Source organism: Martes martes (genome assembly GCF_963455335.1).
Source record: "Martes martes genome assembly, chromosome: 1".
Lineage (NCBI taxonomy): Eukaryota > Metazoa > Chordata > Mammalia > Carnivora > Mustelidae > Martes > Martes martes.
Window position 1 is genome coordinate 55,574,925 of NC_137888.1, and position 27,794 is coordinate 55,602,718.

At 41.0% G+C, this 27,794-nt stretch overlaps 1 protein-coding gene across 1 annotated transcript in view; it reads right to left on the reverse strand.

The window, feature by feature from the left end:
* MORC1 (MORC family CW-type zinc finger 1) overlaps nt 1-27,582 on the reverse strand; it is a gene marked incomplete at both ends in the record, with an annotated part of 175,129 nt that extends 147,547 nt beyond the window's left edge. Inside the window, 8 exons of the mRNA XM_080799256.1 lie at nt 250-355; nt 2,597-2,756; nt 9,299-9,407; nt 10,132-10,222; nt 13,699-13,767; nt 20,297-20,331; nt 23,150-23,203; nt 27,518-27,582. Coding sequence (XP_080655382.1) covers nt 250-355; nt 2,597-2,756; nt 9,299-9,407; nt 10,132-10,222; nt 13,699-13,767; nt 20,297-20,331; nt 23,150-23,203; nt 27,518-27,582 — 689 coding nt within the window. The remainder of the gene's footprint in view (nt 1-249; nt 356-2,596; nt 2,757-9,298; nt 9,408-10,131; nt 10,223-13,698; nt 13,768-20,296; nt 20,332-23,149; nt 23,204-27,517) is intronic.
* Nucleotides 27,583-27,794: the final 212 nt, after the last annotated feature.

A 27,794-nucleotide genomic window follows, 5' to 3' on the forward strand; every position in this document is an offset into this window, starting at 1 on the left:
GATAAGACAAAACCCAAAACTTCTTAAGAAGCTATCCAGGTCAGAGAGTGAGCCAGGTTTGGGAATCAGTGGTCTAGCCTAACTTACTTCATCAGTAATTGGGAAAAAATGAACTGTCCTAGAACCTAGTGGGGTTGGTTCCTAGACCCTAAGGACAGGGGCCTCAGACCTAGAACCAGGACACAGAGCTCCAAAGCCAGCTCGCTGCCATCACTGAGAGACATTCTGTCAAACACAAACACTACTCACTCCTCAAGAGCTCCAGCCATTAGTATATCTTCCTTGTCAGTCTTAATATCCAACTCTGGTTCTCCGCTAAGCAAAAGCTTCAAGTTATAAATAACCAGCAAAGTACCTAGTAGGAAAAAAAGGATGTTTGACTTGTTTAATTAATACTTTAATTACACTAAATATTAGTTATAGTGCTATTATCTCATCTATGGAATTAAGCCGACTCTAGACCAAATTTCCTTCTGTACTTCAGTAAGTAATATGCCTGGGTAAGTTCCAAGATATAAGTCTCACGGCAAATTCCACCCTCTGCCAAAGAGTGTTGAGTTTCTGCGTTATAGTGCTTATTCCTATTCAATTCATTATAAGTCTCTCAATGTAGATTCTACACTTTGGCACTCTTCATAATTTGCATTATGAAAACTGTTAGGAGTCTGAGCTAAAATTTGTATTGTAGGTAAAGGTCTCACTGGTGGAACTATAATCAATGCACATAAGAACAAAGATGAGTTTTTAAAATTTGTACAGATACAAAGAATTGCTTTTAGACCCCATAACAGGTGTTGGCAAACTTTTTTTGTAAAGGGCCAGATAACAAACATTTCAGGCTTTGCAGGCCAAATGGTCTCTGCCACGTCTACTCACAACTCACCTCCATCACTGTAGCATGAAAGCTGCCACAGAGAATACATAAATGAATGAGTGTGGCTATATTCCAATAAAACTTCATTTACAAAAACAAGCATCGCTGGGTTTGACCTGCAGGCCACATTTGCTGAGCCCAGCTCTACAGCATAGTTAACAAAATAATCCAAATTCTTTACAAAATTGATTGATACAAAGGCAAACAGGATTGTCAGAGAAATTAAAAGAACAACCAATTATACTTCTCTTGGTAGTACTAAAACACATGAGAGAACAAACAGCAGTGACTAAGAATGCCTGTGTCCAAATCCTGGATCAGCCATTTATTTACCAGCACAATGACCTCAGATAAGTTTCCTAACCTCTTTGAACCTAATTTTTTCTAATCTACACAACAGAACACATGAATTATTTTGAGAATTAAATGTGTTAATTTTTAATAAAACATTTAGAAAAGTATTCAAGAAACAGCACACCCTTCATTAGTACTTAGATGAGTATTTCACAATTAAAAGTCAGCTAACAAGTTACATTAGCTGTCCTTAAATTATGTCACGTATAGGGGTGCATGGGTGGCTCAGTTGGTTGAGGGTCTGACTCTTAATTTCGGCTCAGGTCATGATCTCCAGGTCGTGAGATCAAGGCCCAACTTGGGTTCTGCGCTAAGCGTGCAACCTGCCTAAGATTCTCTCTCTCTTTCTCCTTCTGTCCCTCCCCCACTGCTTGCATCTGCTCTCTCCCCAAAAATTTAAAAAAAAAAAAAGTATAACATGTATACATTAAGAAGATTAATATTTATTGAATTGCCACTAGGTTTCCTCCAAAAGGGAAAGGATGAGAAAAAATCATTTTTAAACAAAATGCCATAAATTAGAGAAGAAATTTAGAAGGTAATACAAGCCAAGTCAGAAACAAATTTTTCAGAATTTCAGTGGGTTAAGTGCCTGCCTTTCGCTCAGGTCATGATCCCAGGGTCATAGGGTAGAACAGCAAGTCTGCTTCTCCCTCTCCCTCTATGTCTCCCCCTGGCTTGTGCTCTCTCAAATATATATATATATATATATATATATATATATATATATATATATATATCTTATAAAAAAAAGAATTTCACTAAAAACATTATCTAAATCAAAGAGTTCCAAAAAGGAAAATACACATAGTTTTCTCTAGAGTAGGATTCTTCTTGTTTCCAGATAAGAAAGGCAAACATCTAGAGAAAGACTGGCACTGGAAAATGTTAGTACACACAGGGCATTCTACATGTTGAGTAGAAAGCTGGTGCAGGTTGAAAGAATACAGAAAAAACAGAAACCCTATGCCTCAGAAACCTGGATTCACTGGCTTATAAACTGCTAACTGTCTTATATATGTGAGATCATCCAGTCATAGACCCTGCAGTAAGCATGTCCTAACTCTGCTATGTAGTGCAGGGACTACGGATTCCCTGGGGTCACAGACTACACCACCCCTTCTCATCCAGCCTTCACCAAGCTCATCCAAGTACAACTCTTTCTTCCAATGTCAGGGACTTGGAGCTATTCATGTTTGGATTCACTTAAGACAAAATTCCTGTGGATACAACGAATGACTGTCCACATGTGAGATCCTGCATGGTATTATAAATAGAAAAAAATATAAAAGTGTATGTAGAGTATCGTTTGAAAGATACTAAAAATAAAATACTTCGAACAAAACTGCAGAGTTTTGATGATCTTACCACATTTCCCATAGATCACATCAAACTGCTGCATCAGTTCAGCTTCATTTCTAAATGGAGAGTACTTAAAAATTATAGACAATTCTGTTGATAATTTTTGAGGATCATCTGTGACAGATTTTCTGGTTCTTGTTAACCATGAAGGTATTGGAACCACAACCTATAAAACACACACACATACACACATCAATTTACTATGAAGTACACAAATAAAAACCATCATCCTTTCATCTGATCCTAATTCGGTCCATTCTTCATCTAGCCAAAGTACAATACACAAAGTTAAAGTTTATTTCCCCCTGTATTCTAGTTTTATAAGAAAGAGACACAAACTAATTGTATATACTCAAGAGTTTTATTCTAAAAGGCTCCATTGTAGAACGTGAGGACAGATGGAATCTACTTCAGCCCCTAACGAAATATGGGTAGGATGGCAGAGGGAACAACAGCATCAGCATGTTAGAAGCTGAAGAGTACATGGCAGCAAATCCAGGAAAACCAACCTGAGGCCTGTACCAGAAGAGAAAACCAGTCTGATTATTATTTGGAATACCCTAAAAGACTCAGAGATGGATGGCATGAGTTCACTTTGGGGATGGGAGAAAGGGGAAGAGAAATAGAAGTAGCATCCAGATCCCCATCTTGCACTAGCTCCCCCACCTCCATAGAGACTGGATGCTTATTCTCTGGAAAGAGCAGAACAAAGCATTTCTGGATTAGAGGATATATCAGGTACAGTTGTCAGGGGGACCTTACTGAGATTAGCGGGGTTAAAGAATACATACTGGGTGCTGAGAACCCAGATTTCTTCTCTCATTTGGGTCCCAGAAAGCTGTCAGCTAGGCCTTCAGGCAGAAGACTGAGTCTTCTCTGAGAAAGTGGACTAGCCCAGAAGGAAAGACATAACGAAAATTACCCTGAGGGTTTCCCAACAATACAGCTCAGCTAGGGCTCACTATTATGACACTCATAGCCACCAAGACCCCCACCCCCAACCTCACTTTTGCAGAGCTTTCCATTGAAACTGTACTGGAATACTCTTTAAAGTATTCGGGCTTGATAACCATCTGAGAAAAGCCTCTAATATGATAAAAACAGATCAAATAAGCACAAACAAGGCAACTCATCAGAAACCAAAACCGTACAAGGAAGATGAAAATTTCAGGGAAAAATCATTGTTAACACCTTCAGAGTGCTAAAAGGCCACCTTGCTTAAGACTGTTTGGATCTGGAGTGCCTGGTGGGCTCGGTGGGTTAAAGCCTCTGCCTTCGGCTTAGGTCATGATCCCAGGATCCTGGGATCAAGCCCCACATTGGGCTCTCTGCTCAACAGGGAGCCTGCTTCCCCTCCTCTCTCTCTGCCTGCCTCTCTGCCTACTTGTGATCTCTGTCTGTCAAATAAATAAATAAAATCTTTAAAAAAAAAAAAAAAAGAATGTTTGGATCAACCAGGAAATCAAAGAATTTAAACAATTCATGGAAACCAATGAGAATGAAGACACTTCAGTCCAAAACCTATGGGATACAGCAAAGGCGGTCCTAATGGGGAAATACATAGCCATCCAAGCCTCCCTCAAAAAAACTGAAAATCCAGAATACACCAGCTCTCTTTACACCTTAAAGAATCAACAACAAATTAAGCCAACTCCATGCACAAGATGGGAAATAGTAAGATTGAGCAGAGATCAATGAGAGAGAAACTAGAGATACACTAGAATGCATCAACAAAACTAGAAGCTGGTTTTTTGAAAGAATCAATAAGATCGAACAATGGAACAATGGAAATACACAAAGGGAAATTAGAGAAACGATTCCACTTACTATAGCACCAAAAACCATAAGATATCTGGGAGTAAACCTAACCAAAGAGGTAAAGGATCTGTACTCGAACTACAGAACACTCATGAAAGAAATTGAAGACACAAAAAGACGGAAGACCATTCCATGCTCAGGAATCAGAAGAATAAACATTGTTAAAATGTCTATATTGCCTAGAGAAATCTATACTTTCAATGCCATTCCCATCAAAATTCCACTGGCATTTTTCAAAGAGCTGGAGCAAAAAAACCTAAAATTTGTATGGAACCAGAAGAGACCCCGAATTGCTAAGGAAATGTTGAAAAAGAAAAACAAAACTAGGAGCATCACGTTGCCTGATTTCAAGCTTTACTACAAAGTTGTGATCACCAAGACAGCATGGTACTGGCACAAAAACAGATACATAGACCAGTGGAACAGAGTAGAGAGCCCAGATATGGACCCTCAACTCTATGGTCAAATAATCTTCAACAAAGCAGGAAAAAAATATCCAGTGGAAAAAAGACAGTCTCTTCAATAAATGGTGCTGGGAAAGTTGGACAGCTATATGTAGAAGAATGAAACTCGACCATTCTCTTACACCGTACACAAAGATAAACTCAAAATGGATAAAAGACCTCAACGTGAGGCAGGAATTCATCAGAATCCTAGAGGGGAACACAGGCAGTAACCTCTTCGACATCGGCCACAGCAACTTCTTTCCAGATATGTCTCCAAAGGCAAAGGAAACAAAAGCGAAAATGAACTTTTGGGATTTCATCAAGATCAAAAGCTTCTGCGCAGCAAGGGAAACATCAACAAAACAAAGAGGCAACCCACGGAATAGGAGAAGATATTTGCAAATGACATTACAAAGGGCTGATATCCAAGATTTATAAAGAACCCCTCAAACTCAACACACACAAAACAGATAATCACATCCAAAAATGGGCAGAAGAAATGAACAGACACCTCTCCAAAGAAGACACACAAATGGCTAACAGACACATGAAAAAACGTTCATCATCACTAGCCATCAGAGAGATTCAAATCAAAACCACATTGAGATACCACCTTACACCAGTTAGAATGGTCAAAATTAACAAGACAGTAAACAACATGTGTTGGAGAGGATGTGGAGAAAGGGGAACCCTCTTATACTGTTGCTGGGAATGCAAGTTGGGGCAGACACTTTGGAAAACAGTGTGGAGATTCCTTAAGAAATTAAAAATAGGGCTTCCCTATGACCCTGCGATTGCACTATTGGGTATTTACCCCAAAGATACAGATGTAGTGAAAAGAAGGGCCATATGTACCCCAGTGTTCATAGCAGCAATGGCCACAGTCGCCAAACTGTGGAAAGAACCAAGATGCCCTCCAACGGACAAATGGATAAAGAAGATATAGTTCATATATACTATGGAGTATTGTGCCTCCATCAGAAAGGATGAATATCCAACTTTTGTATCAACATGGACAGGACTGGAAGAGATTATGCTGACTGAAATAAGTCAAGCAGAGAGAGTCAAGTATCATATGGTTTTGCTTATTTGTGGAGCATAAGAGATAACACAGAGGACATGGGAAGATGAAGAGGAGAAGGGAGTTGAGGGAAATTGGAGGGGGAGATGATCCATGAGAGACTGGATGCTGAGAAACAAACTGAGGGTTTTGGGGCGAATGGGAGTGGGAGGGTGGGTGGGCCTGGTGGTGGGTATTATGGAGGGCACGTATTGCATGGAGCACTGGGTGTGGTGCATAAACAATGAATTCTGGAACTCTGAAAAGAAATTTTAAAAAACAAATAAAAATTGAAAAAAAAAAAAAAAGAAAGAAACCCAGGGTGCTAAAAGGAATTACTGTAGCCATGAAAAAGAACTGTATGTCTTTAAAAAAGAATACTGAGAGACTTTAACACACTTCTTAGAAATGAAGAATATGACTACAGAAAAGTATTTATAATAAGATTGGAAGAATAAAAGTTAGAAAATCTCCCAGAAAATAAAACACAGAAAATAGGAGAGAAAAGATAAGAAAATCAAAGAACCAGTCCCAGATGTCCAAGAGCTAAGAAGAGAAGTTGTAAAAAGAAAGAGAATTTGAATGGAAGAAAATCATTAGCTATTACAGAAAAATATTCCCAAACTTAAGGACACATATTTCCAAATTGAAAATGTCCAGTAAGCAACTAGCACAATGGATGCAAATACACCCATCCAAAAGCAAAATACTTAAATCAGAACACTGGAGACAAAGAGTAGTTCTGAGTAGTTCTGAGTAGACAAAGAGAAGTTCTACTGACTTCAAAGAGTAGATAGAAGGTAAGAAGAGACTCAGAAATTAAAATGGCTTCAAACTTCTCAATGACAATGCTGGAAATAAGATGATAATGGAGTAATGGTTTCCAGTTCCTGAAGGAAAATTCATTTCAACCTACAAATAGCACCAAGCTAAACTATCATTGAGTGTTCAGGTAGGATAAAAATATTTTCATGCATGTGAAGACTCAAAATACTTGACCTCTCATGCATCCTTGTTAAGGAAGCTAATGGAGAGTGGCACCTGGGTGGCTCAGTAGGTTAAACCTCTGCCTTCACCTCAGGTCATGATCTCAGGGTCCTGGGATAGAGTCCCACATCCGGCTCTCTGCTCAGCGGGGAGCCTGCTTCCCCCTCTCTCTCTCTCTGCCTGCCTCTCTGCGTACTTGTGATCTCTCTCTGTCAAATAAACAAAAAAAATCTTTAAAAAAAAAGAAAGAAAGAAAGCTAACAGAGGATGTGTTGGCAAGGGCAGGTCCTAAGAGCACAGCGGAACACCACCAGGAGTGAGGGGTATCACAGAAGACTCCGGAGCACAGTCATCAGGAAGATGGGATTGAGAAGAGTGCAGCTGGAGACTGGAACTAACATAGTGATAAAGACAGAAAACCAAGCAAGTACTCAGTGACAGTGTTAAGTACACAGAACATGAAGCAGACAATTATTAATTCCAGGAAGAATAAAAATTGTGCAGAAAAAGGAAAAAACACTTTGTGACAGGATATAGTTGTGAATAGTGTTTATACAGTCTTATAATGTAAATACTGAACATTAGCATAAGTAAACTTACAATGGAGCTATGCTGAGGATGGATAATTGGAAAAATATGTATGTGTGATACGGAGAAAATAATATAGAAATCTTTTTATAATGAACAGTTAATACATAATACATGAAATCAAGAAGTAGCAATGTAAGTATGTTATACAGCGATATGCAGAAAAACATTGAAAAAAAAATCAGCTAATATTGTTGAAAGAGATTGCCTGGGTAGAAGTAGAAGTAGAAATGAGAAGGGGTTGCTGGTTTTAATTTTTTTTTTTAATGGGGAAATGGCCCATTTTAGGAGAGCTATAACCTCAGCTTTGGCCCAATTTTCCATGCCTTTACATACATAAATGGAAACATCAATTCTTAAACCATTGCTTTTCCTTCTATCAATCTCCCACTCAGCTACTCCCTGTTGCCTCTCTGACCCGACCCCACTGCGGCCGTGGGCATGCTGCATCCCTAGGAACAACCTCACAGTTCCGCCGTCCTTCCACCCCAGGTCTGAGAGTTGCGCGTGCCACTTCTCTTCATATACCAGCCTTTCCAGCAGCAAGTGGTACTCACTCCATAAAACCCTTATGGACCAATCAGGGCTCTCTAATCTCTCCATTCATACCACTGCTTTTGACAATTCTGTAACAGCAGAAATCCATGAGTATGCTGAATGCCATTCTTCTTAAACACCCTGATTTTGTTATGTGTCCAATTCACATGTGTTTGCCTATATTTTGTGACCATTTCAATGGTCAAAAGATCTCCTGCTGGTTTTCTACCTTCCACAGGGTAGAAATGATGGGTAGTTTCTTAACCTGCATTTGCTGTATTGAATTACACTGACATTCTGAATAGCAAAGCTCAGACAGTGCAAATTAACAAAGCATAGCTAGGTAATCAGATGGAGTTGAAATTATGGTCACCAGGGTTTCAGTTTTAAGTCCATTTTGCACTCATTTTCTTTAGATTTTGCATTCCAAGTCTTTTAATCCAAAATGTATTTTTATTTTTTATTTATTTTTTAAAAGATTTTTAAAATTTATTTGACAGACAGAGATCACAAGTAGGCAGAGAATCAGGCAGAGAAAGAGGAGGAAGCAGGTTCCCCGCTGAGCAGAGAGACCGATGCGGGACTCGATCCCAGGACCCTGGGATCATGACCTGAGCCAAAGTCAGAGGCTTTTACCCACTGAGCCACCCAGGCGCCCCCAAAAGTTATTTTTAAAATGATAACCCATTTATGGCATAAACAGGGGAAATGTTTTGCAGGCTCCCTCCAAAAAGCTCACTGTGCCAAAGGGAGCCTCTTATGCTGGGAGATTCGGGTATATGGATAATGAAAATAACATTCTGAAAACTGCCTAGGAGTTAGTAAGCCACTCAAGAAGGGTCAACAGGGGGGCACCTGGGTGGCTCAGTTGGTTAAGCATATGATTTGGCTTAGGTCATGATCTCAGGGTCCTGGGATGGAGCGATGCATCAGGCTCCCTGCTCAGCAAGAAGCCACCTTTCCCTTCTTCCTCTGCCCCTCACTGTGCTCATGCTCGCACTCTCTAATAAATAAATAAAATCTATTTTAAAAAATACTACCCAAGAAAATTAAGTGCCCATGGATTCCTTTAAAAAAAAAAAAAAGATTGGTCAACAGGACAGCTTTCAATGACCTGCCCAGAATGTCCAGCCACTTCTCTCCATTTCCCAAATACATTCCGAAATTTCTAAATCATAATCAGAAAAGAACCACTGTAGACTTCACCTCCTGAGATAGTAAATGAAAAAACATTGTTACTATGGAAACCAAAGGAAAAATCTCAACTCTTACCTCAGTAAGACCTTCTCTTTCACAGAATGTCTGAGAAAAAAACACGCAGGTCATCGTTTCTTCCTTCTTGGTAAAAAGAATAAAGTCTTTCCCAATCCTCATGGATCCACTATATTAAAAATCAAGAACATACCGGTTTACATCTTAAACACTGAAAAGAAGAAAGAGGAGGGCACAAAACTGCACTATAAGGAATTGTTCTTTCACAGAAGTAACGCCCCTGTTTTGCTGACCCATCACCAAAAGGGTGAAAGTAATGATTTTTTTTCTCCAAGTAGAGCGGATGGATTTAAACCAATCCAGCTCTACACCCTTGCTTAAGACAGGACTGCTAGAAGCAAGGTGCTGTCCAGGACTCAAGAAAAGAACAATCATGTGCCTGTGGCAGGAGTCAAATGGGTGACAATTTACTCTTGTCCTCGTCTTCCATCGAGGCAGACTAATAAAATAAGCTGTGGACACATATTACACCTGAACTAACATACGCTCTGAGAAACAAGAGAACACAGAGATTCAAAGAAGCTCTGAAGTACAGGGCTTTTGCTACCACACCTGAGAGATGATCCATCCCCTATTTGAGAATTAAATTTACAAATGTTGTAAAGATCCAAGTCAGTTACCAGTATGGAAATCCCAAAATAAGTTCATATATATATATGAGTTTATATATATATCAGTTTATATATATATATATATATATATATAAACTTCAGTTTATATATATATCTTTAAAGCTTTACAAACCTAGATCGTTCTGTGTAAGACTGCCTTTAAATTAAAATTGTTCCTAGTGTCAATAATACATGCTTTAAAGGAAAAAAAAAATTTCTCACCTTTTGAGACCATTACCATATTGCCCAATAAACTTCAAGGCTGATGACCGTTTCTTGGATGTTCCAAAGTAAATGATTTCTGAAGCTTCCTCTATAATTGACAGGCATTTAGGTGGTTAGAAATTAAGAGTCATTGACACTGGCCATAGGTCCAGTTGTCAGGATGTCACTGGCCATAGGTCCAGTTGTCAGGATGTCACACATATCTCAGGACATTAGGACAAACCCATACGTCTTGGGTCAGGCCAGGTACAGCTCCATGTGGAGCCCAGAGACAGGCTTCACATTCTGACCAGGATCTTAACTGTAATTAACCTCTTTCAGAGGTCAGACAGACCTTGCCACATGACCTTGAGTAAACAGAGTTTAAACTCTGAGTCTTGATTTCCTCATCTCTAAAAAACTACTAAGACCGATATTACAGAGTTGTTGATGAAGACAAATACATTAAATGTAATCATTTGTTTGTGAAACTCTGAATACAATACACTTAATAAGTGTCAATTAATTTTAAGTGTTACAATTATCCATACCACTAATCATTTTCCATGAATTTGGCCCTTAGCCAGCTCCATGGAAGACTGAGCAGGGCAGAATGGCTTCTGGTCTGACACTCACTGGGGATGAAGGGCCAATTGTTCCAGACTCTCAGAGTCATTCTCCAGATCTCTCCAGAGCATTCTGGAATTCTAGAGAAGAATCATCTGAACTTCAAAATATACATACCTCCAGAAACCAGAATGCTCCTAGAGAAACAGGGAAGGATAGAAACGGGTCTTCCAATTGGCATACCTGAATATGTGCTCTGGAAGTGTCCCAAAGACCTTTGTCAGTCTTTGTGCAGACACTCTGCTTGTCTGCAGCCAACTGGACATTTTATTACATGTTCTTATAAAGGGATGGGTATTAATTGAGGGTATCCATAATAACAGTATTATGCTAGGGACTATATCATATATTTTACATGCATTGCCTATTTAACATTTATAACAAACATACAGAATAGATACTATGATGATGATCTGCATGTTATGGATGAGGAAATTCAAGTTCAAAGTAAACATAATGCGTCCAAGGTGAAACAGCTGATGAATGTGACTGTAAGGATAACAATCCAAGGCTGTCAGAGACCATATTCTGTGGTTTTCAAAGCACATCTCCCAGACTCCCACGTATGGTGGCTGACACTGACATGACCCCTACCCACCACAACTTTATGTCACGGTAGGAGAAGCAGATTAGAAACAAACAAATAAGATAATTTCTAAGAACATTAGTGAAGAAAATAAAACCAGGGTAATGTGATAGAGAATTAACAGAGGTGTGGCCCTCGGACAGAATGATCAGGGAAGGCTTCTTTCATGAAGTGACATCTGAGATGAGCTACAAATGACGGGTCAGCAGGTGTGGCTGGAGTGTTACAAGCAAGGGAGTGAGCGCCATGAGAAATGGTCAAAGAGGTGGACAAAGGCTAAATAATGCGAAAAACTGGAAGCATTACTGGTGAGTATAAATTATACCGCAAAGTAATGAAAAAGCACTAAGGGTTTTAAGCAGGGGTAGGATATGAGGTGATAATTTATATTATAGATATCTTTTTTTAATGATTTTATTTATTTATTTGACAGAGAGAGTGAGTGAGCGGGCACACAGCAGGGGGAGCGGCAGAGGGAGAAAGAGAAGCTTTCTCTGCTAAGCAGGGAGCCTGATGCGGGGCTCAATCCCAGAAACCTGGGCTCATGACCTGAGCTGAAGGCAGATGCTTAATCTTAACCAACTGAGCCACCCTGGTGCCCCGAGGTCATTTTTATTAAAAGAAAATACCCTTGGGATCGCTGTGTGAGGAATGGACCGTGATGGGGCAGACTGGAAGCCAAGAGTGAAAATTCCGGCAGTTACCCTCTGGGTCAAGGTTGATTTAACTCAGTTTGGGCCACAGACAGGTTCTATCTTCAGTCATCAGATAAACTCTTCCTTCCAACTTATTACTTGATTTCCAATCAATGTGTTTCTTTAAAAGATTTTATTTACTTATTTGAGAGAGAGCTTGAGCACAAGCTGGGCAAGGGGGGGAGGGGGCGTAGGGGCAGAGAGAGAGGAAGAAGCAGACTCCCTGCTGAACAGGGAGCCAGATGCCAGGCCCCTGGGATCATGAGCTGAGCAGAAGGCAGATGCTTAACCAACTGAGCCACCCAGGTGCCCCAATTTCCAATCGATATTAATAGGAATTGCTCTCTCAACACTAGCGGGCTTTTAAAAATAGTCCTATATATTTCAACTGAAGTGTGAGTTCCTTCTGAAGATAAGCATTTGCCACTTTTCTGTGTTTTCATCATTTTGCTCATGGCCATATTATAAAAAGAGTTTCTTCTTTTTCTATTTTCTTTTTTTTAAGGAAATGCCTTAGAATACATCATACATTCTGTTATTTAGGTATTCAGGAAAATGAACTTAACGGTCAGCCTAGAAGTGAAAAACAAAACTTTTTTTCATCATGATTTTCTGACAAACTCTCTTCTTTCTTTTAAACACTAAGGAACCAACAATACCTTGAGTCAAAATCACCTGGAGAAATCAAAATTATCCCAACAAAGTCAGAATGAGACATGAGTAAGATATTTGGCCATTTTCTAAGCTTGCTAATAATCTCTGACTATTCATACCAAGAGAGTACTTCAGAGACTAGCAAGAAGATAACTGCTTTACTTTGTATTCTGAGTTCCCAAAAGTGACAAGAATGTTTTCCACTGCTGTAGAAAAGACCAGAACTGTTCCCTATTACTCGAACTCCCTTCACGATTTTTTTTTTTTTAACCTAGCAGTCAACCACCTTGTCTTGTGGGACATAGACAAGTATTAAATAAGAATTCAGGGATAAGTTATCCCAAATGACTCAAAGCTCTTATCAGAAGAAATAACGCTTCAATTTCATAGTAAACTGGTATCATGCCCCTACTGTGTGCTGCGTTTTGGTTAGCCTTGAAGGTACCCCCCCCCCAAAAAAAAGAAAGAAAGAAAAAGAAAAATCATGCTAAGAATTGTAGATGTATTCATTATGGTGAGAATAGCTGACTGAAGCTACTAAACCTTTGAACATACCGAGAAAAAAATCTACCACTAAAAACAAGAAGAGGTAACCTCTTCCTCAAGGTTAAGCAGAAAATTAAAAACAGCCTGAAGGCACTGGAAACTGCCTCAGGGCTCTTGCAAGCAATACCTGAAGGGTGGGCTCAAACAACTCCCAAATCCATCCAGTTACCCCGCCTTTTCCATTGATTCCCAGATGTTTTTCCTCACACATAATCATACCTTCTGCTTTTCATCTTTCTTGCAGTATTTAGCTACACTCCCTTTTTGTCTTGGTTTAGATGATTACAATTAATTTACTCTGTCAGCTGGAATATTTAAATCTAGAAAGTTCAACAATATGTTAAGTCTGGGGTTTATTTTCCCTTAATAGCTCCATACCTGTTTTTGCATAGATAGCTCAATTTATTTTTATTTATTTTATGGGTTTTCTGACTGTTTCCCCGAACAGCCAGTTAGGTATCCAGATAATTAACTTACCAGGATTCATACCACATCCATCATCCAGGAAGCACAACATGAATCCACCCTGCAGTTTTTCATTATCCACTGTAAGAGAAAGCAGTTACTTTGTTATTACTGATAAATATGGGCCTTAATTTGTTCATCAGAAAGTCATGCTGCTTACATAATTATCTGTCTCCCTCAAAGGCAGCCACGGAGTGACACAGTGCGGGCACAAAGATGACACTCAGAAAGGTGTCCAGGCTACAGTTTCACAGGACACTGCAGGGGGAAGACAGTCCTGCACCAAGAACGCTTTAAATTATCATGAAACATCTAAACATTAATAAATTTTGTGTACAGTGGGGCTTGCCCTGCTCTGGAATCCGCCTGGCCTTTATACTTCAGGTGTTTTCCACCCTGGGGGTGGGAATAAAGGGAGATGGTGATGTGACCCCAGGATCCCTCTACCCACGAATCCACCTTTGTGCCCTTCCACCAAAGCACTCATTCTAAAGCCAGTCCAGGCCATTCTTCTTTATTTCCTCAGGCTCTCCTGTCGGTAGTTAATTCCCATAAGAGCCATTTCTGTGTGCTTCTAGTGGCAGCAAATATTTGCCTCTTGAAAAAGCATTTGATTTTTTTAAATGGTCAAGTTATTCGGAATCAATTGTGGTGATCAAGAGATATCATCAAGATAACAGAAAGTCATCTCTTGTTTAAAAAAAAAATGGAAAGGTGTAACCAAAACTAATGAGACTAATTTTAATTCTCAGTTTGTGATCTGGCCAATCTGGCTCTGAGAGTAATTTCAACACTTGGATATATGACTTCTACCACATCTCTCTCTCTCTCTCTCTCTTTTTTTTTTTTTAGATAATAGCTTGAGAAATAGCTTACACACCAAAAAAACTGCCTATGTGTAAAGTGTACAGTGGGATGAACTGTAGCATATGTACATACTCATGAAATCATCATCACAATCAAGGTAGTGAACGTACCCATCACCTCAGACGTTTCCTCAGGTCACTCTACAGTCTCTCCCTTCTGCCTCCTTCCATGCCCATCCCTCCACACCAACCTCAGGCAGCCACTCATTTGCTAACTCTATACCTATGACTCAGGTGTAGCACATTTGTTAAGTCAACTCTATGTTCAACGGTCACCCCTAATCAACATTTTAAAAGTCAAATAGTGTTCAAGATAATCTATAAATAAATATATAAAACATACACCTAAGCTTTCTGGGTTCATAATTTTATGGTCACATGCCCACTTCTAATTCCCTACCACCCCCACTATTTCCCTTCCTGTCTATAAGCACTTCGGATCTTCCCTACCAATTCGTTTTCCTAGTTCTCTCCGCATGGTCCTCTGGAGTGCTTACCTCAACTCATGTATCAGAATATTCCTCCCCCACTTTGCTCTGGGCAAACCCCACTATTCAACAAAGGGAAACCAACTCTTGTGGAGTTCTTTGCCAGTGAGGTGGTTCTCAACCGTGGCTGAACATTTTAATCACACAAAGATACGCTGAATTAACTGGTCTTGGGTGAGGCTCAGGAATAAACATCTCCCCCAATTATCCTACTGTGTATCAGCACTGGGAACCACCTGATCCAAGCCTTAGGTAGCTCTGTACAGATTTTGCAGCTCTTGGGATAAAGTCCCCATGTAAGGAACTTGCAGAAAGAAGGGAATTTCTTTGGCGAAAAGGTGGGAAAGACTCAAAATTCCCAAGAGACATATACAGTGCTTACTTTTTCTATAAACCCAAGAGAGGAACTACAAACAATCATAGCCTCAGAATGTAATATTCCCCTACTATCCACGCTGAAGCTTGGTCATGTTTATTTTAATTCCTTAAAGCTAAGAATTCTAGATAAATTTCCGTTATCTGTCAAATATGCATGTCTAAAACAAACCCAAGCACCTTCCCCCTCATCAGACTTAACTTCCCCTTCTGATGTTTCCTGTTCAATAAATGTCCATCACTCTGCCATTAGGCTTCAGCTCCCCAAGTCAAAACCTCAGGATTGCCATGTCTTCTCAATTCCACCCCCTTAATGCCTTTCAAGTTTAAGCACGTTCTCCATCACCACGACACCACCCTAGCTTAGGAAACCATCATCTGTCTTCTGAATTACAGCAACAGCTGCCTCACTCCTTGTTCCTGCTAAAAGCAGAGTGCAGACCAGTATGCATTTCACAATTAATTTTATGTGTCAACTTGGTTAAGCTCTGGTACCCAGCTGTTTGGTCAAACTTTAGTCTAGATATTGCTCTGAAAACATTTGTGGATATAATTAACATTTACAATCAGTTGACTTTAATAAAGCAAATAACCTCCATAATATGGGTGAGCCTCATCCAATCAGTTGAAGGCCTTAAAGGCAAAGACTGCAGTTCTTCAAAGAAGCAATTTTCTGCATCAAGACTGCAACACAGAAATTGCGCTTGAGTTTCTAGGCTACTGGCCTGGCCAACCCTGAAGATGAAGAACTTGAGAATGCAACACAAACTCTTAGCTGGATTTCCAACCTGCCACCTGCCCCACAGATTTCAGATGTGCCGGCCCCCACCCCACAATCGTGTGAGTCAATTCCTTAAAATCTCTCCTCCTCACCCTCCCGAAACACTCTATCAATAGCTATAGATGTAGACAGATACAGATATATATCAATATAGCAACACACATACATATCTACAGTGGAGGGAGGCAGATCAGATCTGTCCATCTATCTGTCTGTCTACCTGTCTGTCCACGTAGCTATCTCGTACAGGTTCTGTTTCTCTGTAGAACCCTGACAATTATACTCTCCAAGCTCACCTCTTGTCATTCCCTCCCCACACCCATACTGCAAACTTCCACTTCCATGCAAATATTCTCCTTAACTAACCTTGAGCATCGCAAACATTTTTGCAACTCCATCGGTGTTCTATGTTCTCTCCAAATTCAAGCCCCTGCATATACTCCCCCTTTTCCCTTTCTGCCCTTGATTCACCAGGTGGAAGCCTATTTTCCCTATAGGTCTTTAGATCCAGTAAGGTTCCTTCTAGGACAACTTCCTCATTCCTACACAACATCAGGAGCCCACAATGAACATTTTCTTTGTAGTTTGTGTTCCCCACTTTCTTATGTATCTCTTTCTCTTTCAAACTGTTGGCTCTTACTTTTTAAAACACAGTAGCCCCAGAGATGTGGTGAAAGCTAAGGGCCCTCCACCCATGAAAATGAAGATATACAGTGTATTTTCTACAGACCCCCACGCTAGGATGGGGTCTTTCTTAAGAGCAGGCACTGCGTGCTTAACACTCAATCTAGTGCCTGCCACTTGGTAAGCACTTAAAAAAATTTTAACTGCAAATCCACATTTACTAGAACCAATACATATGAACAGATAAACAACAATGGCCAAACATGTTTAGTTTGAACTTTATGGTCCTCCCTCAAGTTACCTGAAGAAAACTTAAGATTGAAAAGTAGGGGCACCTGGGTGGCACAGTGGGTTAAGCCTCTGCCTTGGGCTCAGGTCATGATCCCAGGGTCCTGGGATCAAGCCCCACATTGGGGGGGTCCCTGCTCAGCAGGGAGCCTGCTTCCTCCTCTCTCTGCCTGCCTCTCTGCCTACTTGTGATCTGTCAAATAAATAAATAAAATCCTTAAAAAAAAAAAAGATTGAAAAGTAATTCAGGGGCTTCAGTAAATAATCTGAAGACTGGCTCGATGCTTAGATTAATTATTTATCCCCATATCAATTCTATCTATTGTTGTATAAGCCCTGACCCTGGCCTCTTACTTTTTTAAGAAAAATTGATTTGCTAAGTTGATAGCCATATTGTGATTGCAGCAATAAAAAATTTTATAACATGAATAGGTACTTTTTTTATGAATAGGTAATTTAAAACCAAAAACAGTAAGTTCAGTTTTTCACAAAACACATAACCTAAATAAAGAAGTGCCATTCTGAAGTCAAATGGCAAAGACTGTGTGTGTGTGGGGGGGGGGGGGGAGAGAGAGAGAGTGTGTGTGCCAACTGCTAGAGAAAATTGGGGAAATGAGTACAGCCATGCCCTGCTGGTGTTCTGCTACAAACCCGTAAGAACATAACATGTGAATTCCAATGACATTTGTTGTCCTTTGTGATTTTGGACCATTCTTCTCAACCCTTCAACCCTTCATCAATAATATGTGAGCTCTGGGGGCACCTGGGTGGCTCAGTCAGTCAAGCTTCTGCCTTCACCTCAGGTCATGATCCTGGAGTCCTGGGATCAAACCCAAATCAGGCTCCCTGCTCAGTGGGGAGCCTGCTTCTCCCTCTCCCTCTGCCCCTTCCTTCCCCTGACCTCATGCTCACTCTCTCACGTGCTCTCTCTTACATAAATAAATAATGTCTTCAAAAATATGTATGTGTGTGCTGTGAATGAAATGCAGCCTAAATCTTTTCTCCTTCTCCATTTCTAGGACCACTTCCTCAGTTCCAATTCTCATAAAATCTTCCATAGGTCATTTCCGTAGCCCCACACCCCTGCTAACCCATCATTCACACTTCTAAGGATCACCCTGCATGCTATGGCTGGAGTAAGTTTCTTTGAAAAGGGCACATTTCTAATTTGCCAAATGATATTGCTCAAAATTCTTCAGCGGTCACCGTCTATAGAAAGAAACCTCAGCATGGCATTGAAGGTGCTCATCTCTTTGGCTCTAACAATTAGCTTTATCAACCTGGCCTACTCATTGTTCTCTGACTGCTTTTTCTCCAAATACCTACACAGTTCGCTCCCTCACCTCATTCAGGTCTTTGACCGGACACCACCTGGTTAGAGAAACTCTCCCTGTTCACATGATGAAAAAGAGTACACACTGCTGATTACTCTTTGTTCTCTTCTCCCACTTTCTTTTTCCTTTTAGCACTTTTCATTGCTTGGTGTATCATTTGTTCACTTACTTACTGTCTCTCTCCCCCTCATGAGAACACACATTCCTGACAACACGTATTTAGTCACACATATGGCTCTGTGCTCTATCCCTAGCACCTGGTTCATTCACGACAGACACTCAATAAACTGTTATTGAATAAATGAATCTCTGAAACAATCTACTTCCATTCTCTTTCTCATAATAATTTCTCAGACAGGGATATTCTTTTTTTTTTTTTTTTTAAACACTACTTGACAAAAACTACATCTATATGTTAGGCCCTAGCTCTTTAATATGAGGTATTCTTTCTCTGTGTTCCTACCATACTTTGAGCCTCTCCTGGGCAAGAAACACTTATTCTATCTTATACTATCTAAGGGGATACATAAGGGAAGACCACTTTTTCACCACTACTGGTACTTCCTTCCATGTGGAATGGAGTGACATTAATATTAGCAGAGGCGCCCTTCTCTGTCCCTTGACTCACTTCTCACTCATCTGACTGGTACCCTAGGGCTCAGTTCAGATCTCTCCAGCTCTCATGTTCCCTCCTGGGAGTGAGCTGCCTGCAGAGTGCATGAACTCTGCTCTGCTCACTCCAGGAGGACCCATATTGAGGGGAAGCATCTGATTCTGGGGTATGACCAGCAAATCCGCTGGATTTCTCACGCTAACCTCCACTTTTGAATAATCAAGACTGACTAGCATTTTTGAATGAATAATAAAGACTGACCCTCTTGACCTTCTCAAACTATTCAGAACCTGAAGAGTAGAAAGGGAAGAAGAGCGTTTATTTATTATGTTTTCTCAGATGTCTTGAGATGTCCAAGTCTCTTTGCCTCATGAACCAGAAGCAAGCACCCACTTAACACAGGATTTTCTTTTTCTTTTTTCTTTTCAGTATGCTTCACGACGAATGTGGGGCTTGAACTCACAACTCTGTAATCAAGACTTGAGATCAAGAGTTTGATGCTGTACCAACTGAGCCATCCAGGCGCCCCACAGGATCTTAAACACTTAAAAAATTGAACTGAACTGAGCTGCTTTTTCATTATAGATACAGACTGATATCATGGACCATATATTCCTGCCTGTGACCCACAGCCAATGTTTACAGGAGAGCTGACAGAATCGGGGTTGGGGATCAGTTTTAACACTGCAGACATTTATCCAGGCAGTATTAAATACAAGACTGGATCTCAGAACCTAAATTCATCTGCATCATATTCTAATGAAATGAACTATTAAGTACAATAAGTATTTGGTGACTAAAAATGAAGTCAGTGAAGAAAACATACCTTGCTTGAATTTTAGAGCCCTCAAACATTCATGCTTCACATTCACTTACACGTTTAAAACTGTGATAAGTTGAGAATGGTGTATGCTTAATTATGAATAACCATTAAGTTAATATGCTTTTTAAAATAAAACTGTTTTCTTGTGGTAGGCAAATTGACTGTTCCACATCACTCTGATACTTTCACAAAACCCTGGAAGATCTAATTTTGTAAATGGGTCCCCTAATAAGTGAACAATTCCACTCTCAGAGTATACTTTTCTCAACCTGGCTCCCCATAGGGTCACTGTACTCACAAAGCACTTAAATTACATTAAAAATCTATAAAAAGTGCTTTGATTTCATGAAATAAAAGCAAAGTAACTATAGGCTTTTCCATTAGAAGGGGAAAAAAAAAAGAAAACAAATACACTCACCTGAAAATACATCAAGTCTTGCAGCCCCTGCATCTCTGGAAACAACATAAAAATATCACTGCTTAAATATGAAATTATGTTTTAAAAAATTACATTAATCTGAATTGCCTATGTGATGTATAACCTATTGTCAGATAGCAAACAATAGAGAAATCCACTTAAATTGCTTCAAAACAATTACTAAAATGTTTCACTCTACATTTATGTACTAAGACCTATGATCACTCATAATTTGAGAATGTTACAAAACCTGAAACTTGGAAATTTGAAAGAAGAGATGGAATTTAATGGTAGTTACACAAAAGCTCACCAAAAATAGGTATGAATAATAATAAAAAAAAACCTAGTTGGATAATAATCCATGAATTGCAGACAGATTTTTATGTTATATTTTAGTTCCCCCCAAAATGATAAGAAAAAGCAAATTACTAATATGTACTGTATAATCACAGATGTTTTTGAAGAACATATATGATAGGCATGTCCATATATGTAAGGAAAGAAATCAAAACAGTGGTTTTCTCTAGATCAGAGGTTGGCAAATTATGGTTCAAAAGCCAAATGGGGCCCACTAACTGTTTGTTTTTTGTTTTTTTTTTTTCCACTAACTGTTCTTGTAAATAAAGTTTTATTGGAACACAATCATGTCCATTCATTTACATATTGCCTATGGCGGCCTTCACAGCACAATGGCAAAGTTGAGTAGTTTCAACAGGGAACACACACCCTGCACAGGGAGAAATATTTACTTTCTGGTCTTTTACAGAGAAGCATGCTGATACCACCTCCTCTGTCATGTAATGAGATTACTGACGACTTTCTTTTTCTTATTATTTTCTCAGTTTTCTACAGCTCACAGATATTGTGTATTTTCTTAAATTACTTTTTTAAGAAGAAATCTCAGAAGAACAAGAGCCAAAAGATCCTGGGTTCAGTGTAAGGGGTGAAGACAATGAGGACAGCGGTCTTAGCTGATGCAGCAGTAGAGGTGTTGAGTAAGGGAAGCTCAGAGTAATAACAACCACTGGGACTCTAACCGGGAAATTTGAGGGTCTCCCAAAACTTCCATCAATTCCAACCCAAAACTATACCAGGTAAGTCTGAGTAGGTACAACGGCTTGTTCTATAAGCCTTCAAAGTTGGCCCCTTAGCTCATTCCTCTAGCCAATTGCTTTTATGAGCTCTCCCTTTATGGAAATTCTGGAGGCACTACTGCCATTTCTTGAGTGTTTTCTGTGGCTCAAGTAAGCACTGAATCAAGTATTTTTAAGCCTCTCCTAATCTTTACCACAATCCCATGACACAAGAGTATCATTGTCTCCATTATATAATTATACTTTATACAAAACACCATGCACATGATAGGTGCTCAGTAAATGCCACCGCTGCCCTGAAATGGAAGTTTTTCAAAGAAAGAGTTTCTTCATAGAAAAATTCCACGGAATAAGAAAAATCATTCACCTCTACAGCATATTAAGACATTTTATGGGGTACCTGCATGACTCAGTTGGTTAAGCAACTGCCTTGGGCTCAAGTCACGGTCCCAGGGTCCTGGGATCGAGTCCTGCATCAGGCTCCCTGCTCAACAGGGAGCCTGCTTCTCCCTCTCCCTCTACGTGCTGCTCCCTCTGCTTGTGCTCTACCTCTCTTGGTCAAATAAATATTTTTTTTAACGATTTTATTTATTACAGCGAGAGAGGGAACACAGGGAGAATGGGAGAGGGAGAAGCAGGCCTCCCCACAAAGCAGGCAGGGAGCCCGATGCGGGGCTCGATCCTAGGACCCTGGGATCACGACCTGAGTCGAAGGCAGAGGCTTAACCACTGCGCCACCCAGTCACCCCAATAAAATATTTTTTTTTTTAAGATTTTATTTATTTATTTGACAGAGAGAAATCACAAGTAGGCAGAGCGGCAGGCAGAGAGAGAGGAGGAGGCAGGTTCCCTGCTGAGCAGAGAGCCTGATGCGGGGCTCGATCCCAGGACCCTGGGATCATGACCTGAACTGAAGGCAGAGGCTTAACCCACTGAGCCACCCAGGCGCCCCCCAATAAAATATTTTTAAAATACATTTTATAATAAGCTTTATAGTTTAACCCTGGTACTTTCTATCTGATCAGCTGTTGTAACAGGAAGAGGCCCCCAACCATCTCTTCCTATACTGGCATATTTTTTTGCCTGATGTCTACAATATTGTTTTAATATCCTCCAGTTTTAATTTTGACAACCACAGGAAACCATAAAACTCTTAAATGATATAAACTAATTTCTTAGAATAACACAGGACCTTCATGAAGACCTTTTTCATGAGAACTAAGCATCTTGAGCAAGTCTATGAAAGAGCATCATGTGATACCAATTATTAGCATCTGAGCAGCCTTGGCAAACTCCAGCGTCTGCTGAAGACAGAGGAACTGGTTTGTCCAGGCTGGCTATGGGGACCACTGGGAACACCAGAGCTGAAGGCACAGACTAGTTAGTCCCAAGAGCGCACGTGCTATGCCACCCAAGCCCCATGACCACCCCTGGGGCTGCTACTTCTAATCTTTAAAGAAAAAGCAGGGGGGATGTGAGGGGTGAAGGCAGGGGATGCAGATTTCTTGTGTGGCACCTCCTGTTTCTTAAACTTTATAAGCAATCCCTTCTTTGCTTCTTTTTCTTTATAACTCCCATGCAAACTCACCCTGAGTCAAACAGGAAACAGGCTAGACTTGGTCAGAGGCCTGACAGTTTACAGATGCTGCTCTGAGAACTGTTTTATTGATCACATTTCTCTCCCTCCCCTGGGTCTGAAGTCAATTTTTCTTTGCCAGTCTCCTCTGCCACATAGGGGTGGTTTACAGATGAGCTTTACCTTGCATTGTCCAGCAATTCTGCCAGCGCTCCAAAAAGGAAACTGTGCGTGGTGCTGATGAAGAAAGAGGGAAAGCCGAAAATTAAACCAACTCTGTAATGAGCGTAAAAGCTTCAGGATATTCGCAGACAAACCTTCTCCGGTTCAGGACAGGTAATCAATTAAGGACTTACTCTAGAAACAACCTTCTCAGCACGGTAAAGATTCTGAAGTAGATGCGGTCTATTACAAAGCCAAGGCTAAGAACGTGATTGCCAAAATAGCTTGTCTGTTCCTAATAAAACATAGACTTCAAGGACCTTACTGTACTTACAGCAAATTCTGATGTTTTCAAATTGCTTCATAAGCATTTATTCAAGTTTTTTTTGAGAACTTGTCATTAAAATTGTATTATTTAAGGTCAAATTATTTCTGAAAGATCTTGATCAAAATCTTGGCACATCAGAAGGCCTTAAGGCTCCATCTGCAGGCACAGTCACTGGCAGGGGACCCCTGTTTGTGCCACTAATCCTCTCTTCATATTTCTCTGAAGGCCTTTTTCTCCTCTGAATTACCTGTAGTCACTCTTCCCTGTATCCCTCATGCTAGGTCCTGGGTAACAGAACACAGCAGACAGCCATCATTAGTAGCTGCCTTTGGGGGCCCACACTTGCTTTTCATTTCCTGATGTAGATATTTCAATCAGCAGCTCTATCACAGCATTAAGGGAAGGTTCAGCCTGCAATTTTCTTTTTTATATTTAGTAAATGGGTAGCAGAAGCAGGAGAGACCCACTGATCAAAAAACATCTGCTCATTTGTACAGAAGAAAGATCATCGGCAATGTCTCTGAGATTCCAAAAACCTTAGGCCACAAGACAACACGTTAGCCAAAAGTTTATTTCATTTTTAAGATTTATTTATTTATTTTAGAGAGAAAGACCATATGCTAGTGAGTGGGGGAGGGGCAGAGGGAGAGAAAGAATTCTCAAGCAGACTGAGCAGGAAGCCCAAGTCGGGACTGGATCCCAGGACCCCAAGATCACAACCTGAGCCAAAATCAAGAGTTGGACGCTTAACCGACTGCATCAACCATGTGCTCCTCCATTTTGGAGGAATTTTAAACTTTAAACACATGCTGATGTGGGATCTCTTGACTCTAGTCAAGTTTGTAATTAAAAAAAAAATAAATACAACTGCTGTGAAAAGATGGCCTTCACTCAAAAGAAATCTAGAGTATAAAAACCTAAAACAGAAAAAGTGAAGCTTATATGCTTTACAAAAGCGGCACTTGAAACCACAGGACTTACTAGTGAATTCAAAATACATGATTTAATATACAAAAACTCAACATACAAACAATACCTTAGGAAAGTAACCGTGGTCATTCTGACCAAGAAGTGCCATAGAAGCTTCTGTTCTATTCCACTCAAGAGATTTTAACACACTGCTCGCCATGTGCTAATGCGGACAGACAAGGTCTTCACCATCTTAGGACTCAAGCCAGTGGGGGGATATGAAAAACATACAAGTAAACAGACATAGAGGTGATATGGCAGATCATGATTAGATACCATGAGGGAAGGGGTGATGGGGAAGAGTAATGGTAAGCAGACGACACGGTGGTCAGGGGAAGCCTCTCTTCATAGAAGACATTTAAGCTGAGCCCTGAAGGCTGAGGAGAACTCAGTCCCTTGCAGAGCCGGAGAGGAAACTCTGCAGCAAGAGAAGCATCTGCAAGGACACGGATGCAGGAAGGAGCCAAGGAGGCCAGTAGACTCTGGCTATGGCGAAATAGGGCGATGATGTGGAGATACAGGGTGGCCGGTCACGCACAGCCTTCTACTCCATGCTTAGGAGCTTGTACTTCCCCTATGTGTGACTGGAAACCATGGTCATGTTTTAAGAAGAGTGACATACCTGGTTTACTTCTTTAAAATCTCACTCTGCGGGGGGAGCCTGCGTGGCTCAGTGGGTGAACTGTCTGCCTTTGGCTCAGGTCATGATTTTGGGGTCCTGGGAAGCTCCCTGCTCAGCAGGGAGTCTGCTTCTCCCACAGCCCCTCCTCCACTAGTACTCTAATGAATAAAATCTCTTTTTTTTAAGATTTTATTTATTTATTTGACAGACAGATCACAAGTAGGCAGAGAGGCAGGCAGAGAGAGAGGAGGAAGCAGGTTCCCTGCTGAGCAGAGAGCCTGATGCGGGGCTCGATCCCAGGACCCTGGGATCATGACCTGAGCCGAAGGCAGAGGCTTTAACCCACTGAGCCACCCAAGCGCCCCAGTAAAATCTTTTTTAAGAAATAAAAAATCTCATTCCGGCAGCTCTCAGGAAAAATGGACCATCAGGGAGTAAGAATGGGAAGCAGAGAACCCAGTTTAGAGGCTACATGGATTATCTCCCCAAGGAGACAGCAGCTGGTCTGGACTGAAGTCAAGGGCAGCAGCAATGCAGAGGAATGGATGAATCGGAGACATAGAGAAACAGTGAAGAGGATCTGATGTTGAATTGGATATGGGAGCGAAATGAAGAGAAAAAAAAATCACTCCTGCTCTTACCGAGGGAACTCACAAACAAAAATCTATCTGGAGAAGCTGAGAAGATGCCAATTTGTATCTGATTTTGTGGTTATTCCTTCAGACTGCTGTCACTTCTGTTACTAAGTTAGTGGGCCACCAACTGATAACGGGATGCAGGCAAGGGGGAACCCCGGGATGGGAGGCACCCTGGGAATAACAGCTGTGGTAACTACAGAACACTGAGGCTGAGAAGGTTTCCTAAGATAAAATGCATAGTCCTTCCAGCTTTCCACCGGTAATTTTTCTTTTTTTTTTTTTTTTTAAGATTTTATTTATTTATTTGACAGAGAGAGCCACAGCTGGAGAGGGAACACAAGCAAGGGGAGTGGGGGAGGGAGAAGCAGGCTTCCTCCAGCAGAGAGTCTGGTGCAGGGCTTGATCCCAGGACCTTAATCATGACCTGAGCTGAAGGCAGACACGCTTAATGACTGAGCCACCCAGGCACTGCTCCACCAGTAATTTTTCTTAAACTCGACTCAAAACTGCTATTTCGTCATTTGTCTTCCATCTCAGTTAACCTTTAAATATTTGTTCTATCCTTTCCAGCTGGAAATTATTCTCTAGATAAAAAGATTAAAAAAAAAAAGTAAACATCTGCCAAATACTGCCTATTTTACTTTGTCTTCTATAAAAATTACATGCTTGTCCCAAGCAGCAAGGCTGGCTTTGCCTGGCATTCTTTACACTTTCATTTCTGTGGTTTCAAACCTGGTGAATCCCTTGTATCAATCAGTACTTTTAGTAACTCCGGATTACTCAAAGACCAAAAAACCGTCAAAGCAGTATGAACTACACAAGCACTCACTGTTAGGCTGTGCTGTGTTGGAGATGACAGATGGAACAGGAAGCCCCTGTCATCTGTCTCTGGAACCTAAGTATCTGAAATTAACACCTGATGAGACTGCAAAAGGCACCTGGGCCTGACAGAGAAGCCCAGTGCTCTAGCAATAACTAAAACGGGAGGATTCTATCCTGGGAGAGGTTACATTTTTGCAAGGACACAACCACAAAGGCTGGAATCAATAAATACAAATTACTCTCTGGGGGGCAAACTTAATTTTTTTTTTTTTTTTTTTTTTTAACAGAGAGATCACAAGTAGGCAGAGAGGAAGGGAAGCAGGCTCCCCACTGAGCAGAGAGCCCGATGTGGGGCTCGGTCCCAGGACGCTGAGATCAGGACCTGAGCTGAAGGCAGAGGCTTAACCCACTGAGCCACCCAGGCACCCCGGGGGGGCAAACTTAATCTTGAAAATGTCAGTGCACTGGGCAGAGAAATCACAAGTTATAGGCCAGGTTGGTAGAATTAGGGTTCTGCTAGCCCCCAATTAAATAGTTCGCTAAATGAGGGGGCTTCTTACCACCTGGTGTTAATTTTAGAACAAAAAGGTTTATAACCTAGCCCAGAGCAGAGGCACCTGGGTGGTTCAGTTGGTTAGGTGTTGGGACTCTTGATTATGCTCAGGTCACGATCTCAGGGTCCTGAGACTGAGCCCCGTGTCATGCTCAGTAGCATGGGGCCTCTGAAATTCTCTCTCCACGAGCACCCGCCCCCCACCGCCGCCCGCAACTCCAACACACTGGCACAAGTTATTCTCCCTAAAAATAATCATAATCTGGTCCAGAATGGCATCTTTTCTACTTTTTCATTATTTTTTAATACAAAAACTTTAAATAAAATTTCCATAAATCGATGATACCAAATTCTTTTTTTTTTTTTTTTGTCAAATTGGGTATTTCACTAGGAGGCAGACCAAACTCTTCTCCACTCGTGGGGACCCTCCCTCGTTCAGGCTTCACCGGACACTCACGAATTGGCGTGGATGAAATCCAGACGCAGCTGAGCCCGCCGCAGAGTAGCGTACTTGTCACCCATGTCCTCGAACTCGACCAGCGCAGCCCTAAGAAACACGGACCACCACCTATGGCTGGCGGGACAGCTGTACCCAGCCCTTGCCCCGCCCACGTGCCGGTCCCCGCCCACGTCTTCTTCCCTGCCCACGCCCTCCTCCGCCCACGCTCAGGGCTGTGCACAAACACCAGCTCTGCAAACACCCACTCCCCCTGCCGGTTGGAAGGTGAAGTTCA